The 15244-nt window shown below is 36.9% G+C and overlaps 1 protein-coding gene across 3 annotated transcripts in view; it reads left to right on the forward strand.

Moving 5' to 3' along the window:
* Positions 1-15244, forward strand: part of BABAM2 (BRISC and BRCA1 A complex member 2) — a 474143-nt gene that overhangs the window by 36513 nt on the left and 422386 nt on the right. For all 3 annotated transcript variants that reach the window (XM_053587206.1, XM_053587205.1, XM_053587207.1), the window contains exon 3: positions 9361-9437. In XM_053587206.1, coding sequence (XP_053443181.1) covers positions 9361-9437 — 77 coding nt within the window. The remainder of the gene's footprint in view (positions 1-9360; positions 9438-15244) is intronic.

Here is a 15244-nt window from a genome sequence, read left to right on the forward strand (position 1 = left end):
GATCTCTTGGTTCTTGGCATGCCATTTACATTTTAGAATACACATTCCAGGTTCTAGATCAATTTAGGGAGAACTGACATCTTTTCATTATGAGTCTTTGGATCAATGAACATGTATCTCTGTTCGTTTGTTTATTTTCTACTTAACAATAGCTTTCTGCATAGAGATCTTGCATATCTTTTGTGACATATATTTCTGTATTTGATCATTTGATGTTATTTCATTTTATTTTTTTTTTTTTGAGACAGAGTCTCACTTTGTTGCTTCCAGTAGGGTGCCATGGCGTCATAGTTCACAACAACCTCCAACTCTTCGGCATAAGCAATTCTCTTACCTCTCAGCCTCCCAAGTAGCTGGGACTACAGGCACCTGCCACAACTCCTGGTTATTTTTAGAGATGGGATCTTGCTCTGGCTTAGGCTGGTCTCAAACCTGTGAGCTCATGGCAGTCTGCCCGCCTAGGCCTCCCAGAATGCTAGGATTACAGGCATGAGCCACTGTACCTGGCTGATGTTATTTTAGATGGCATCTTTCTAAAAGTTTTATTTTCTCACTGATTGTTGATGGTACATAGACATACAGTTGACTTTTTTTTTTTTTTAGAGACAGAGTCTCACTTTGTCGCCCTTGGTAGAGTGCTATGGCGTCACAGCTTACAGCAACCTCTAGCTCTTAGGCTTAGGTGATTCTCTTGCCTCAGCCTCCCGATACAGTTGACTTTTGTGTATGCTCCTTGTCCAGCTACTTTGCTAAGCTCATATATTAATTCCAATAGTTTATATCAACATTTAATAAATTTTCTATAGGCACAGTCATATTTTCTGCAAGTATCGTTTTATTTTTTCCTTCCCATCTTTTTTATTTTTTTATGTTTTGAGACAAGGTTTTGCTCCGTTGCCTGAGCTAGAATGCAGGGGTGGCATCATAGCTTATTGAAACTTTAAAGTCCTGGGCCTGAGCAATTCACCTGCCTCAAGCCTGTAAGCTCCTTATTTTTCTTTCTTTTTTGCAGAGATGGAATCTTGCTTTGTTGCTTAGGCTGATCTCAAATGGTAGCCTCAAGTAATCTTCCCACCTTGTCCTCTCCAAAGTTCTAGGATTACAGGCCAGAGCCACTACGCCCTTTCTTTTCTTTTTTTGAGACAGAGTCCCTAGTTGTTCCCTGGGTAGGGTGCCTTGGCGTCATAGCTCACAACAACCTCAAACTCTTGGGCTCAAATGTTCCTCTTGCCTCAGTTTTTTTTTTTTTTTTTTTTGAGACACAGTCTCAAAGTGTCACCCTGGGTAGAGTGCTGTGGCATCACAGCTCACAGAAACCTCCAAGTCTTGGGTTTAAGCGATTCTCTTGCCTCAGCCTCCCAAGTAGCTGGGATTACAGGTGCTCACCACAGTGCCTGGCTATTTTTTTGGTTGTAGTTGTCATTGTTGTAGTTGTCATATTTTGGGTTGTATTGTCACTGGGCTGGATTTGAACCCGCCAGCTCCGGTGTATGTGGCTGGTACCCTAGCCGCTGAGCTATAGGCGCCAAGCCTTTTTTAAATTTTTTAAATTTATAATAGAGACAAACTCTTGCTTTTGCTTAGGCTGGTCTTGAACTCATGAGTTCAAGCTATCTATCCACTTGGGCCCTCCAGAGTGATAGGATTGCAGGCATGAGACACTGTACCTGGCCACTTTCCTCTCCTCCCCTCCCCTCTTCTCTCCCCTTCCTTCTTCTCTCCTGTCCTCCTCAAGCAAATCTCTTGACACAGCCTCCTGAGTACCTGGTACTACAGGCACGCCAAACCTAGCGCAGCTATTGTTTCTATTTTTTGTGGAGATGGGCGAGGGTCTTACTGTTGCTCAGGCTGGTCTTGGACTCCTGGCCTTAAGCAGTCCTTCTGCCTCAGTGGCCCCAGAGTGCTGGGCTTACAGGTGTGAAACACTGAGCCTGACCTCCTTCCAATATTTATACCCTTGATTTCTCCATGCTCCTCTGTAATGGCTAGGATCTCCCGTACAGTATTGTATCAGAATGGTGAAAGTGGGGATTCTTGTCTGTTCTGTATCTCAAAGGGAAAAATTTAACATTTTGTTTTTAGGTATAATGTTGTGAGTTTTTGGAAATGGCCTTTATAAGGTTAAGGAAGTTCTCTTTTATCCTAGCTTACAGAGAGTTTAAAAATCATGAGTAGATGTTTAATTTTATCAAATACTTATCCCATACTTATTAAGGTAATCCTATTAATTTTTATTTTATTCAGTTAATGGAGTAAATTAAATGTACATACTAGTAAAGAATAAAGGTTAAAAAGGAATGAGCTAAGCATCCGTCTGGAAAAGTTAAAGGATTTTTCCCTTCCCTAGTTAGCTGTTAAAAATAAAGTTTGAGCCCATCATTCCTACTGAAACCATTTTGTAATTTAAACCACATTTTTCTTAATAGGGACACCTACCAACACTTAAAAATACTCCCTACTCTAAAGTAGAGTTGAAGTTTATCATTTATAAATGGAGATATGGCACAGAAGCTGAGAAGAACAGTTGACGCCACATGAATTGGCAAACACATTTTCTTGAATAATTAAATTTTGTAATTTTTAAAACATTCATGCCTGAGTCACTTATTTTGGTAATGGCATTCTGGAATCCTTTGATAAGAATTAAATCTATCATTTTCTAGTAGGGTAATAGAAATAGTTTTTAGGCTTTAGAGATAGGGCTATGCTTGGTGTATCAGGAATATCATGTGTCATCAGGTAGACATTCTCATTCCCCTGGAAAAGTGTTTAAAATCTACCTCAAGGTAAATTCACTGCCCTTTTTTTTTTTTTAACCAATTTTAATTCATGTGTTTTCTTCTTGAAGGCCCTAAGACTTGACCTTGTGGGTTTTGATTTAGTCAATTAGATGGACCATACTTAGCTTCCAAGGCTGAGTATATAAGATTCTGTGAAGCAGAGGTCTGAATGACTTTACAGATAAAATACCCATTTTGTAGATCATTTAGATAGCTTTAAGATACCCTATGTTAGTTTTCTAGTTTCTTTCCTATACCATCTAGTCTAGAAACCAAGATAATTTTTGATACTGATTTAGTCTGAGTAGACTTATTGATTTTTTTAGATTTAATTCAGAGAAAATAAATTAATTCTATAACATGAAAATGTGAATATTGGGTTGTAGCAAGTCACTGTAATATGTGACTTAATAGTTATTTAAAAGGGGATTATTGGACTTTGAACCTATTTTATTTCACAATCACCTGTTATTTTAGTTTGCCAAAGCTGAAGACTTCCTTCTCAGGTGATATTAAATATTGTTGGTTAAGCACAAACGTCACTATCAAGAAAACAGGAAGCTATGTAGGAGAACATGCCAAATGGCAAATTAATAGTCAGGGTAAAGGAAACTGACGTAGACTCAGGAAAGGAACCCTGAACTATTTTGTTCTTTTCAGGTGGCTTGAAGAATAAGAATGGTCTAAGTCATTATGTTTTCCAGACAGTATATCAAAAAATAAGTTTAATATTAAAGCCAGAAAGAATATATTTTCTTACGTTTTGCATTGTTTTAAAAATGCTAATGTTTTAAAGCTAGTGGGATATCTTCCTATAGCTTTGTTAATTAAGATCAATTTTTGCTTATCACTAAAATCCTATAAAGTGCAGTAAAATTGCCAACTTTTGCTTTTTATAGTGAAGCCTTAATAAATTGAGTCCGATCTCAGTAACTAGGAACAAGTAATAAAGAGGTGTCAAATCCAAATTTCCTTTCACTATTTAGAGTTTACTTAAACAGTTTGTTAAGTCAATCAGTATCTCAACACTGTTGAGCCTATGTAATCAAATTATAAGAACCTTATTCCCTCTTTTGTATTATTGATTTATACGTATGTAGTTCTTATACTTGTTACTGATAAATAATTTTCTGTTCATTAAAGCAAATATAGTAGAATTTCTTTTTGGCAATGTTTTGTCACTTTTCCTTTTCATTATTATAGGTACGTTAGTAAAATAACATTTGTTAAGAAAATTTATGATTCATATTTTGTACTAATTCTGATGGTTTTCCCTTTAATTATTGAGAGATGTTTTAGTATAGGGAGTAAGAAAATGGGGCTTGGAGCCAGACATCCTGGTTTAGATCCTAGCTCTGTCGTTTACTAGCAAGTTACTTATCATCTATGTGCCTCAGTTACCTTCTCAGTAAAATGGAGGCAGTAATAGTACCTATCTTGGAAGATACGTACTATCTTGCTGGGTGTTTAAATTGTTTAATATAGTTAAATAACTTAGAATAGTGCCTGCCACACAGTAAATGCCCAACAGAAGTTAGCCATTGTTGTTATTTATTGTGAAAATATAATTTTAGGTGATGACTTAAAGTTTAAATTCTGTATTGTAGATATAGCTCTTGAAAGGGAGAACCTTCTATACGTCATCACACTTTGACTTTCCTGAGAGGTGATGATAAGAGCATCATCCCAGTTCTAGTTAAATCAGCAGTTTTTGTTGTAAAAAGAGCACAAGACTAGGAATCAAGGTTTTTGCATTAATTCAGCAAACCTTTATTCCCAAACATGGTTGTTGGAGGTCAGGGATGCCTAGGTCAGGGGGACTAAGATGTGGCCAGAGTGCCTTCGAAGTGGTTTCTAATCTCAGTGCTCCTGCCGAATACGCATGAGACTCTTTGGGCATCAGTGTCATCATCTGTTACATGACAGTTTTGGAGTGTAGTTTATGATGTTTACAGTATGCTGTAATTTATCAGTGCTGGATGCTTAGCACTGTGCTAGGTGTTATCCTAGGACATTTTTTTTTTTTAAGAAGTATAAAATGGCTCTTGACACAGAATCTTGATATACTTGGGAAAACAAACCACAATTAGAAAATAGGTAAAGAATAATGCTAAGAGTCATGTGATTAAATTTAAAATAAGAGGCTATAGAGATGAGAGTACATGAAGGTTATTATGCTTAACATTTTATTGTATGAATGGTTAACTTCAGTTTCTGTAATAAACTACCAGAGTAGTTATCAAGAATTCTCACTTGGTAAATTCCATTTGCATAATCTGTAGAATGCGAGTTTAACCCCCTTTGTTCATTCCTAGTACATTGAGGTAATTTCAACTTGGTAAAAGATGCATTTTTACAGCATAGTTTTTCATCCATAAACACTTTCTATACTGTCAATATATTTATTGTTCTTGTCACTGCTGTCTTCCTTGCATTTAGCTTGGCCCTGAGCATATAGTGGTCACTGTGTAAAGTAGAGTTGAGCAACAAATGTGAGATTACACTGTAACTGTCAGCAATTTTTAAACCATTTAAAGATAATTTTTAATTAGTATTTATTTAGTTTGGAATATTGGCTTTGTAAACCTTGGATCTATGTGCTAAGACAGGTTGCTGTTATACAAATATAATTTTAAGGGGCGGCACCTATGGCTCAAAAAAGTAGGGCGCCAGCCCCATATACTGGAGGTGGTGGGTTCAAACCTGGCTCCGGCCAAAAACTGCAAAAAAATAGCAAACAAACAGATATAATTTTAATGAAGCCAGTAGCTTTTTCTTTAGTAACTTTTTCATAGTTGTGTAAGGAAATGGCTTTCGAGATGAATGAATTTCCTTGCTATATTAGTTATCTGTTACTGATTTCTAACTGCAAATTTGATTAAAGACAGAACTGCTCAGCCAAGCCATTCCCAAAATTTGGAACCAAAGAAACTGTGAGAGATACTGTTAGTAATGTGAAGTTTTGTGATATCACAATACAAAGACTGCCATATACTTTATTTGAAGACTGTTTATCAGTATGTAACTCTGCATTCTTTCCTTCTGAAAAGTAGTGAAGTATTTTAGAAGAAAAAGATCATCATAACCAAGCTTCTGTAGTCAAATGTAAAAAGGATGTATGAAGCCTTAAAATATTTTTAAAATTGTAACATAGTTCATGTTCATTGTAAAAAAATGCAGAAAGGTAATGAGAAGAAAGGTTTTTAAAAATTACTCTAAATCGTACTACATTTTGGTGACTCCTTTTTGAAATCTGTTTATGTGCGTAGATAAATTCATACCAAGATCTCTCTTTTTTCGTAAGCGAAATCATACTTTTCATATGTTTTCTAATATTTTTTAAACCCATGTTCTTTTTAAATTAACAGAAAAACCGATGCCCTCATTGGGTGCACTTTGAATTTTCATAGTAAATTAAATAAACATGACCAAAATCAATTTTAGAGGTAATTTAAGAAGAGGAAACATTTCAGTTTAACTTTAGGTACATGGCATTGGCATGTTTCCCATAAACCTATTTTTCCTGTGTAATAGGGAAGATAGAGCGTAGCAGATATTTTGAATAATTTGCTCAACATTTCCTTGGAGAAGCTGAGTTCTGCTTAGGAAAAAGAGACCTATTGGTGGCGCTTTACTCTGTTGCATTGAGCAGTTCAACTCTTAGCCTTAAAGCAAAGCAAAGGCCTGCAGCTAAACAGAGATTATCCATTTTGACTTGAGTGTGCTTTTGGGGAGTATTCCTTCTCTCCGTCCCATTCCACTTCAAGGATGTAATCTGTCCAACATTCTATAGCACTTTCTTGAAGGTGAGTTTTGTAAATTTGTCTTCTATGTTTTTTTGCAGTGTTCTAGTGGCCCCTGTAGTTGATTAGCCTATTGATTAACCTGACTCTGTTTCCACAGAAGATTTGGCTGTATTATCACACTGTTCACACTCTTGATTTCTCTTTTCCTTGTCCTAATTGTCCCTGTCCAGTAAATCCATTTGTCTCCTTCTCTGCTACTAATTTAATTCAAGGATCCATCATCTTTCTTGCATGAGATGGTCTCCTGTCTTGTCTCCCTGTTTCCATTTTACTTCTTACAGTCTCTTTTTCTATGTAATAGACAAAGTGATATTTTAAAAACATAAACTCATATAATAATATTCTTCTGCTCAAAACTCTCCTTAATGTTTGGCATAAAAGCTAAATTAATTGCCACTGCCTACAAAGCCCCCCGTGATCTGTCCCTTACTCACCCCTTGTCCTAATCTTTTGCTTTTCTCTCCCTCATTCATTCTGCTCCAGCTGCATTGCCCAGATATATCAAGATTTCTTTCCCAGATATATCAAGCTTGTTCCTGCTTTCACGCCTTTGCACCAGCTGTTTCCTCTGCCTGGAATGCTCTTTCCCAGAACTTTGCATGGTTGGCCCCTTTGTGTTACTCAGTTTTCAGATTTCATCTCCTCCTGATCTGCCAATGTAAAGTAGCTCCTGTTTTATTACAGCACTCTGTTTTCTTCATAGCATTTAGCAATCTTAATCCATCTTACATGTCTGTCTCTTGTTTGTTATTCCCTCTTCCTTCTCTAGAATATAAGTACCAGGAGACTGTAGCTCATCTGTCTTGTCCATCTTGCATTCTTGAAACCTAGAACAATGCTCAATAAATCTTAGCTAAATTAAAAAAAAAAATCAGTGAATGAATCACTCACATGGAGAAATATACTTTTTTTTTTGAGTTTTTAAAATGTTTTTCAAATTAATATGAAGGTACAATTTTTAGGTTACATTGTTCTTACTTCCAGAGTCAAGTTCCATTTGAAGAAAAGCCCCTCACCCAGGGGGTGTGTTATACACCCTCAAATGTACACTTTAGGTGAGATCCCACCTCATGCCCTCCCTCTTTCTGCCAAACGTCCCCCCCGTCCCACTTCCTTCTACTCCCAAACTACTATATTAGTGTTTTATTGTTCTTATTAACATGTAATTGTTTATGTGTTGATTTCATATTAGTATGGAGTACATTGGATATTTATTTTTCCATTCTTGTGATACTTTACTAAGAAGAATATATTTCAACTCCATCCAGGTAAATGTAAAAGATGTAAAGTCTCCATCTTTTTAAATTGCTGAATAATACTCCATGTATACATATACCACAGTTTGTTGATCCATTCATGGGTTGATGGGCACTTACTTTTTAACACCCTAAGGGTGCTAGAACCAGTCATTGATGTGGTAAGGGAGAAAAGTAAAGTGTAGGGCACAAAAACACTTTCCCAATCCTGGTTAAAGCATAAACAAAATAGCTGGCTGCTGTGGCACACACCTGTGGTCCCAGCTGCTTGGGAGGCTGGACAGGAGGATTGCTTGAGTTACTGCAGTTGGAATAGCCAGTGCTCTTCAGCCTGGGCAACCCACCAAGACACAGTCTCTAAAAAAAGTTTTAGAAAAGATGTATGAAGTGTACCCCAACAGTAAATATAAACATTCAGAAAAAAACAATTTTCCATTGAGGAAGAATTAAGTTATTCAGACAAATCAAAGTCAGATCACTCCTCATGATTTCCTGTACTGCTACTAACTTCAGTCTTTAAGTATGTAGATAGATAATTTGATCTCTAAGCCCCCAAAAGACACTTGTTTGTGAATAGTACTTTTAACCATTTTAAAGCATTAAAGACTGAATATAATGGAAAAGAAAAAATTCTTAGTGTTGCTTATAGGGTCACTACTGTCATTAGATTAAACTTTATAGTGCCAAAATTTATGTGTTTTCCATAAGTCCTTTTAAAATTTTTATTTATTTGTTTATTTATTTAATTTATTTATTTGAGACAGAGTTTCTTTCTGTCACCCAGGCTGGCGTACAGTAGTGCAATTATACCTCACTGCAGCCTTGAACTCTTCGGCTTAAGTGATCTTCCTGCCTCACTTTCATAGGACTACAGGCATGTGCCACCATGCCCAGCTAATTTTTTTATTTTTTATAGAGATTGGTTTCACTGTGTTGCCCAAGCTGGTCTTGAACTCCTGGCCTCAAGTAATCTTCCTTCATTGGCCTCTCAAAGTGCTGGAATTACAGGAATAAGCCACTACTCCCAGCCATAAATCTTTAAAAATAACTACAGTGCTGTGGGCTAAAAAAGATTTTACTACAAGGGAAGTATTTTAGTATCTTGTATAAAATATTCTTAAAGGATTTCTTATATTAAAAGGAAAAGATGAATGTGTTCTTAAAACTTGTATGAAAATAAAATTACTATTGAATTGATGGTGCAGGTTTATTGTTTAGTTTATAAAATAGTATTGCTTTGAGATAAACTTTTTTGAGAGAAGTACTTGAAGCACTATTGGCATTTGTTGTTGGTAGGCATGTAAGTTTTATTGTGAGATAGATGAATTATTTGTTTTAAGGAAAGTGTTATTTTCTTGGCCTCTGTGACCACTGTAGACTTTTGTTTTGTAAGCCAGTATTTTAATCTTTTATCTATAAGGATCACTTTTTATTTACTTTTTAAAATGTTATGAATTTGTGGGTTTTTTAAAGTTAGTTTTTAAAAATATCTTTTTCTTATCTTTCTGTTTTTTAAAGCTGCACATCATTGACTCCTGGACCCAATTGTGATCGATTTAAATTACACATACCATATGCTGGAGAGACATTAAAATGTAAGTAAATGATGATAATTTACTCAAAATATAGACTACAGTGTTTGTTATTGGACTTTGTGTTTTAGTTTTTTTTTTTTTTTTATTGTTGGGGATTCATTGAGGGTACAATAAGCCAGGTTACACTGATTGCAATTGTTAGGTAAAGTCCCTCTTGCAATCATGTCTTGCCCCCATAAAGTGTGACACACACCAAGGCCCCACCCCCCTCCCTCCATCCCTCTTTCTGCTTTTCCTCCCCCCCCATAACATTAATTGTCATTAATTGTCCTCATATCAAAATTGAGTACATAGGATTCACGCTTTTCCATTCTTGTGATACTTTACTAAGAATAATGTCTTCCACTTCCATCCAGGTTAATACGAAGGATGTAAAGTCTCCATTTTTTTAATAGCTGAATAGTATTCCATGGTATACATATACCACAGCTTGTTAATCCATTCCTGGGTTGGTGGGCATTTAGGCTGTTTCCACATTTTGGCGATTGTAAATTGAGCTGCAATAAACAGTCTAGTACAAGTGTCCTTATGATAAAAGGATTTTTTTTCCTTCTGGGTAGATGCCCAGTAATGGGATTGCAGGATCAAATGGGAGGTCTAGCTTGAGTGCTTTGAGGTTTCTCCATACTTCCTTCCAGAAAGATTGTACTGGTTTGCAGTCCCACCAGCAGTGTAAAAGTGTTCCCTTCTCTCCACATCCATGCCAGCATCTGCAGTTTTGAGATTTTGTGATGTGGGCCATTCTCACTGGGGTTAGATGATATCTCAGGGTTGTTTTGATTTGCATTTCTCTAATATATAGAGATGATGAACATTTTTTCATGTGTTAGCCATTCGTCTGTCATCTTTAGAGAAGGTTCTATTCATTTCTCTTGCCCATTGATATATGGGATTGTTAGCTTTTTTCATGTGGATTAATTTGAGTTCTCTATAGATCCTAGTTATCAAGCTTTTGTCTGATTGAAAATATGCAGATATCCTTTCCCATTGTGTACGTTGTCTCTTTGCTTTGGTTGTTGTCTCCTTAGCTGTACAGAAGCTTTTCAGTTTAATGAAGTCCCATTTGTTTATTTTTGTTGTTGTTGCAATTGCCATGGCAGTCTTCTTCATGAAGTCTTTCCCCAGGCCAATATCTTCCAGTGTTTTTCCTTTGCTTTCTTTGAGGATTTTTATTGTTTCATGCCTTAAATTTAAGTCCTTTATCCATCTTGAATCAATTTTTGTGAGTGGGGAAAGGTGTGGGTCCAGTCATGTAGACATCCAGTTCTCCCAACACCATTTATTGAATAGGGAGTCTTTCCCCCAAGGTATGTTCTTGTTTGGTTTATCGAAGATCAGGTGGTTGTAAGATGTTAGTTTCATTTCTTGATTTTCAATTCAATTCCAAGTGTCTATGTCTCTGTTTTTGTGCCAGTACCAATCCGTCTTGACCAGTATGGCTTTGTAGTACAGACTAAAGTCTGGTATGCTGATGCCCTCAGCTTTATTTTTATTACTAAGAACTGCCTTAGCTATACGGGGTTTTTTCTGGTTCCATACAAAATGCAGAATCATTTTTTCCAAATCTTGAAAGTACGATGTTGGTATTTTGATAGGAATGGCATTGAATAGGTAGATTGCTTTGGGAAGTATAGACATTTTAACAATGTTGATTCTTCCCATCCACGAACATGGTATGTTCTTCCATTTGTTAATATCCTCTGCTATTTCCTTTCTGAGGATTTCATAGTTTTCTTGATAGAGGTCCTTCACCTCCTTCATTAGGTATATGCCTAGGTATTTCATTTTCTTTGAAACTATGGTGAAGGGAGTTGTGTCCTTAATTAGCTTCTCATCTTGACTGTTATTGGTGTACACAAAGGCTACTGACTTGTGGACATTGATTTTATATCCTGAAACATTACTGTATTTTTTGATGACTTCTAGGAGTCTTGTGGTTGAGTCTTTGGGGTTCTCCAAGTATAAGATCATGTTGTCAGCAAAGAGGGAGAGTTTGACCTCCTCTGCTCCCATTTGGATTCCCTTTATTTCCTTGTCTTGCCTAATTGTATTGGCTAGAACTTCGAACACTATGTTGAATAGTAAAGGTGACAGAGGAGAACCTTGTCTGGTTACAGTTCTGAGAGGGAAATCTTTCAGTTTTACTCCATTCAGTAAAATATTAGCTGTGGGTTTGTCACAGATAGCTGCAATCAGTTTTAGAAATGTGCCACCTGGGCGGCGCGTGTGGCTCAGTCGGTAGGGCGCCGGCCCCATATACCGAGGGTGGCGGGTTCAAGCCTGGCCCCGGCCAAACTGCAACCAAAAAATAGCCGGGCGTTGTGGCGGGCGCCTGTAGTCCCAGCTACTCGGGAGGCTGAGGCAAGAGAATGGCTTAAGCCCAGGAGTTGGAGGTTGCTGTGAGTTGTGTGAGGCCACGGCACTCTACCGAGGGCCATAAAGTGAGACTCTGTCTCTACAAAAAAAAAAAAAAAAAAAAGAAATGTGCCACCTATGCCTATACTCTTCAGTGTTCTAATTAGAAAAGGATGCTGGATTTTATCAAATGCTTTTTCTGCATCTATTGAGAGGATCATGTGATCTTTATTTTTGCCTCTGTTAATATAGTGGATAACGTTTATGGACTTGTGTATGTTAAACCAGCCTTGCATCCCTGGGATGAAGCCTACTTGATCATGATGAATGACTTTTTTGATGATAAGCTGTAATCTGTTGGCTAGGATTTTGTTGAGAATTTTTGCATCTATATTCATGAGTGAGATTGGTCTGAAATTCTCCTTTTTGTTTGGGTCTTTTCCTGGTTTTGTTATCAGGGTGATGTTTGCTTCATAGAATGTGTTGGGGAAGATTCCATCTTCCTCAATTTTTTGGAATAATTTCTGCAATACAGGAATAAGCTCTTCCTTGAAGGTTTGATAGAATTCTGGAGTGAAGCCATCTGGACCAGGGCATTTTTTGGTTGGAAGATTTTTATTGTTTCTTTGATCTCAGTGCTTGAAATTGGTCTGTTCAGGAGCTCTATTTCTTCCTGGGTAAGTCTAGGGAGAGGATGTGATTCCAGATATTGATCCATTTCCTTCACATTGTCAAATTTCTGGGCATAGAGTTTCTGGTAGTATTCAGAGATGATCTCTTGTATCTCTGTGGGATCAGTTGTTATTTCCCCTTTATCATTTCTGATTGAGGTTACTAGAGATTTTACTTTTCTGTTCCTCGTAAGTCTGGCCAATGGTTTATGTATTTTATTTATTTTTTCAAAAAACCAACTCCTTGTTTCATTAATTTTCTGAATGATTCTTTTGTTTTCAATTTCATTGATCTCTGATTTGATTTTGGATATTTCTTTTCTTCTACTGGGTTTAGGCTTAGATTGTTCTTCTTTTTCCAATTCCATAAGATCTCTTGTGAGATTGTTGATGTGCTCTCTTTCTGTTTTTCGAATGTAGGCATCTAAAGCGATGAATTTTCCTCTCAAAACTGCTTTTGCAGTATCCCACAGGTTTTGGTAGGTTGTGTCTTCATTGTTGTTATGCTCAAGGAAGTTAATGATTTTCTGTTTTATTTCTTCCTGCACCCATCTGTCATTCAACAAAAGATTGTTTAATTTCCATGCCTTTGTGTGGGGTCGAGCGTTTTTGTTAGAGTTGAGTTCCACCTTTACTGCCTTATGGTCTGAGAAGATACAAGATAAAATTTCAATTCTTTTTATTCTGTTGATATTTGTTTTGTGTCCCAGGATATGATCAATTTTGGAGAATGTTCCATGGGGTGATGAGAAGAATGTGTATTCTTTATCTTTGGGATGGAGTGTTCTATATGCGTCTATCAAGCACAGTTGTTCTAGGGTCTCATTTAAGTCTCTTATATCTTTGTTTAATTTCTGTTTAGAGGATCTGTCCAGCTCTGTAAGAGGAGTGTTAAAGTGCCCTGTCATTATGGTATTATCAGATATCATATTGCTCAGACTGAGTAAGGTCTGTTTCAAGAATCTGGGAGCATTTAAATTGGGTGCATAAATATTTAGAATGGAAACATCTTCTTGTTGTATTTTTCCCTTGACCAATATAAAGTGACCATCTTTGTCTTTTTTGACTTTAGTTGCTTTAAATCCACATGTATCTGAAAGTAAGATTGCAACTTCTCTTTTCTTCTGAATTCCATTTGCCTGAAAAATTGTCTACCAACCCTTGACTCAGAGCTTTAATTTGTCTTTTGAAGCCAGCTGTGTTTCTTGCAGACATCAAATGGATGGCTTGTGTTTTTTAATCCAGTCAGCCAATCTATGTCTCTTCAATGGGGAATACAACCCATTAACATTTATTGAGATAATTGATAAGTGTGGTAGTATTGTATTCGTCTTATTTTGTGAGAGTCCATTGCTTAGTTTTATCTTTTGCATCAGTGTGGAGGTTAGGTTCTGTCCTTTAATTTCTGAGTTCTTACTTTGCTGCTGATCCATTGTGGTGGTCAGTGTGCAGGACAGGTTGAAGTATTTCCTGTAGAGCTGGTCTTGTTGTGGCGAATTTCCTCAATGTTTGTATATCCGTAAATGTTTTGATTTCTTCGTCAATTTTTAAGCTTAGCTTAGCAGGATACAGTATTCTGGGCTGGAAATTGTTCTGTTTAAGGTAGATGACCATTGTCTTCTTGCTTGGAAAGTTTCATTAAGATTAAAGGTAGATGACCATTGTCTTCTTGCTTGGAAAGTTTCATTAGAGAAGTCTGCGGTTACTCTGATGGATTTTCCCCTGTAGGTCAACTGGCGCTTACTCCTGGCATCTTGCAGAATCTTTTCTTTTGTCTTGACTTTGGACAGGTTCATCACAATTTGTCTTGGAGAAGCTCGATTAGAGTTGTGGCGACCTGTTGTCCAATATCTCTCTGAAAGCAGTGTGTCAGAATCTTTGGTGATATTTGGGAAATTTTCTTTTATAACATTCTCTAGTATGGCTTCCATTCCTCTGGGGCATTCTTCTTCCCCTTCTGGGATTCCTATAACTCGTATGTTGGAACGCTTTATAAAGTCCCTTAATTCTGACAGTGAACGTTCTGCTTTCTCTCTGTTCTTTTCTGCCTCTTTTACTATCTGAGTTATCTCAAGAACTTTGTCTTCTACCTCTGAAATTCTTTGTTCTGCATAATCTAACCTGTTGCTGATACTTTCCATTGCATCTTTAAGTTCCCTAATTGACTGTTTCATTTCCTTCAGCTCTGCTATATCCTTTTTATATTCTTCATATCGTTCATCTCTGATTTGATTCTGTTTTTGGATTTCCTTTTGGTTATTTTCCACTTTATTAGCAGTTTCCTTCATTGTTTCCATCATTTCTTTCATTGTTTTCAACGTATGTATTCTAAATTCCCTTTCTGTCATTCCTAACATTTCTTTATAGGTGGAATCCTCTGCAGTAGCTACCTCATGGTCCCTTGGCAGGGTTGTTCTGGACTGGTTCTTCATGTTGCCTGGAGTTTTCTGCTGATTCTTCCTCATGAGTGATTTCTTTTATCTGTTTACTTGCCCTAATTTTCCTTTCACTTCCTCTTGCTCTTTAAGTTTTCATGCCTGTGGACTAAGGGTTCAATGAGTCCTTTTGGTACAGGACCAGAAGGGTGAGAAGGTTGAAGAGCAAGAAAGGGATGAAAGAAAGGAGGACCGAGTGATAAGAAAAAAAAAAAAAATAGAGAAAGGAGAGGGGGTGGGTTAAAGGAATATTGACAAAAAGAAGAGAGGCACAGATAGAGGGAGACCGAGCAATATAGGTGTACAGTAGGGTACTTTGACACCACCTTTAAAAAAACCCACCTTC

Source organism: Nycticebus coucang, chromosome 4 (assembly GCF_027406575.1).
Source record: "Nycticebus coucang isolate mNycCou1 chromosome 4, mNycCou1.pri, whole genome shotgun sequence".
Taxonomy (NCBI): Eukaryota; Metazoa; Chordata; class Mammalia; order Primates; family Lorisidae; genus Nycticebus; species Nycticebus coucang.